At 40.7% G+C, this 2,616-nt stretch overlaps 1 protein-coding gene across 2 annotated transcripts in view; it reads right to left on the bottom strand.

The window, feature by feature from the left end:
• Positions 1–753: 753 nt before the first annotated feature.
• Positions 754–2,616, bottom strand: part of F9 (coagulation factor IX) — a 28,617-nt gene continuing 26,754 nt past the window's right edge. Inside the window, exons 7-8 of one of the 2 annotated variants that reach the window (XM_006924187.1) lie at positions 2,493–2,607; positions 754–1,696 (exon numbers count right to left, since the gene is read on the bottom strand). In XM_006924187.1, the coding sequence (XP_006924249.1) occupies positions 1,149–1,696; positions 2,493–2,607 (663 nt within the window). In that variant the 3' untranslated portion in view covers positions 754–1,148. The remainder of the gene's footprint in view (positions 1,697–2,492; positions 2,608–2,616) is intronic. The other variant, XM_006924188.1, reaches the window with a different exon arrangement.

Here is a 2,616-nt window from a genome sequence, read left to right on the forward strand (position 1 = left end):
AGTTAGTTGGCTCATTGGAATGACTCATGTCTGTGAGCCTGGTGCACCCTTGTCCACTGTAGGGTACACTAGGTAAGGAGACATGATGCTCATGTTCTCTGGTCTGGGCAACTCTTTCCTTAGCCCTGGTCACTGGAGATACACAGATAAGTTCTTTCTTGCAGATTCTACTACTTCTAGATTGAAAACTGTTCTTTCTGTTAACTTTTTTTTTTTTCAGATGGGACGATACACCCGGGTTGATGTCAGCTTTCCTAGTTATGTGATATGTCAGTTTGCCTCATGGAACCATCTCTAGTCAGACCTCCATAACAACATGATTACAGGCTCTTGGGGAACTATTCTGATAGGTCATTCCTCTCATTATATATTTTAATAACGTGATGCTCTGAGAGGAACTTCTCCTCCAAGGTCTTCAGGCCTTGACTTCATTCCCAAGCTCTAAAAAGCACGTCCAAGACCAAACTGAAAGCTAGTCTGGGTTTGTCAGACATATATAATTATGTACACCAGTAAAGTGGTATAATGCTCCCCTTCCCTCCTTTTAAGCCTGAGTTCAAAAAACAGGAGAGAGGGAGAGAGAAAGAGAAAAACTGTTTTGGAGATTAGAAGTTGAAAGAGATAAAGGATGCAGGAATAGGGATACAGAAAAAGTAGTGATGGGCTTTAACTTGTCAGCTGCTCCCATGTTCTTCCTTCATACATGTGGTGCTGGCCTTGTGATGTACTAGACCAAATACCCTTGATACAGATCTAATAACGTTTGATGTTTTGGTGGGAGAGGTAAGAAATATCTGGAATATGGAACGCTGCTGAGGAGGGAGAATCAGGGAGTTACCTCAGTGGAGAAGAAGAAAGCTTGATGGCCAATATCAGGAAGTTAACTTCACAGTTTTGTCAAGGGCTGGACCTGTAGGAATGGTCACAAATTCCTACCACAGTATATTTCTCTAGTGATTACGTTTTCTAGTCTACTTACTCTAGTAAAATATGAATCGTAAATAGACTTCTCCCCATAAAGAGAAAAAAAAACTGTCTTTGTAGAATGTATATATTCAAATCTAAAGATATAGGAAAGTGATTAGTTAATAAAGGGCCTTGTTCATTTTCAATCTCAAATATGTCAATCTTGCAAATGCATTTTTTCTTTAAGTGAGCTTTGTTTTTTCCTTAATCCAGTTGACATACTTGGATACCTTGGTATATATTCCATACTTTCCTTTCACTGCACACTCTTCACCCCAGCTAATAATTCCAGTTAAGAAACTGATGCCTTCCACTTCAGTAACATGGGGCCCCCCACTATCTCCTTGGCATGAATCTTTACCTCCCTCATGGAAGCCGGCGCAGAACATATTATTATAGATGGTGAACTTTGTGGAGCGGAGGCATGTGGCTCGGTCAACAAGTGGAACTTGAAGATACTGAAGAATTGAAGCTGATCTCCCTCTGTTGAAGACTCTTCCCCAGCCACTCACGTAGCCAGACCCAAATTTGAGGAAGATGTTCGTGTATTCCTTGTCAGCAATGCAAATAGGTGTTACGTAGCTGTTTAGCGTTAAGGGTTCATCGAGTTCCAGAAGAGCAATGTCATGGCTGTACTTATTAATAGTTGCGTTGTAGCTGTGGTGAGGAATAGCACGAATCACATTTCGCTTTTGCTCTGTGTGGTCCTCCTTCTCAGTGTTATGTTCACCTATTGAAAATAAATTTCTTTTTCAGTCACTGTCTTTCCCCAAAAGAAACACATTTTCCAAGTGTCTACCTAGCATCAGTTACTTAACTGGCATTACTTAAACAGCATTTCACCCATTGAAAAGAAATTTATTTTCAGTCACAAATAGTCTTTCACATGCAGAGATTTTCAAAGTGTTCACTCGGCATCACTGAATGAACTGGCAGCCAGGTGTCAAAGATCTCAATCTTAACTTGATATGATTTGGGGGAAATGGAATGAGGGCCAGTACATACTTTATAGACCAAAAAGTGATTCAGGATCCAGCATAGAGATGGTTCCATTCACCCTTGCTGTTAGAAGTCTTACACTGTTCACAGGTGATGATGAATCTGCTTGTCATGAATTATCCTAGACTTTTCCAATTTCAGGTATTTGGACCCCTTTGAGGGGGCACAGATTCATTTGGTCTTTCATTCAAATGTTAGCTGAGGGCCCTCTCCAGGTTGTGCCAGGCAGCAGTGATACAAAGATCAGTGATATGACAGAGCTTTTGGGAAGGATCAGTCGGGTGCGGAAATGAAGATAGTAATAAATAATTGTTCTCCACTGATGTGAGTGTCAATACCAGAAGTACACCAAAAGAACTCTGGGGGGTTTGGAGACTGGAACAAGTTGGGTTTTGAAAATAGGGCCCCTCTACTACTAGCCCAATTTATTTAGCAATGATCTTATCAGACCTTAGTAAAATATGATATATCAGTCATATAGAAGACCTAGTGATGCTGCAGACGACTATACTTTTTTGTTTATTTACCTGCAACAACAGTAATAGGGACACCAGGTTCGATACAGTGGGCTGCAGTTACGACCCATTTTTCATTAATGATGCAACCTCCACAGAATGCATCAATTTTACCATTCAAAAGGACCTGTAGGGA

The sequence above is a fragment of the Pteropus alecto genome, unplaced genomic scaffold (assembly GCF_000325575.1).
Source record: "Pteropus alecto unplaced genomic scaffold, ASM32557v1 scaffold139, whole genome shotgun sequence".
NCBI classification, from domain to species: domain Eukaryota; kingdom Metazoa; phylum Chordata; class Mammalia; order Chiroptera; family Pteropodidae; genus Pteropus; species Pteropus alecto.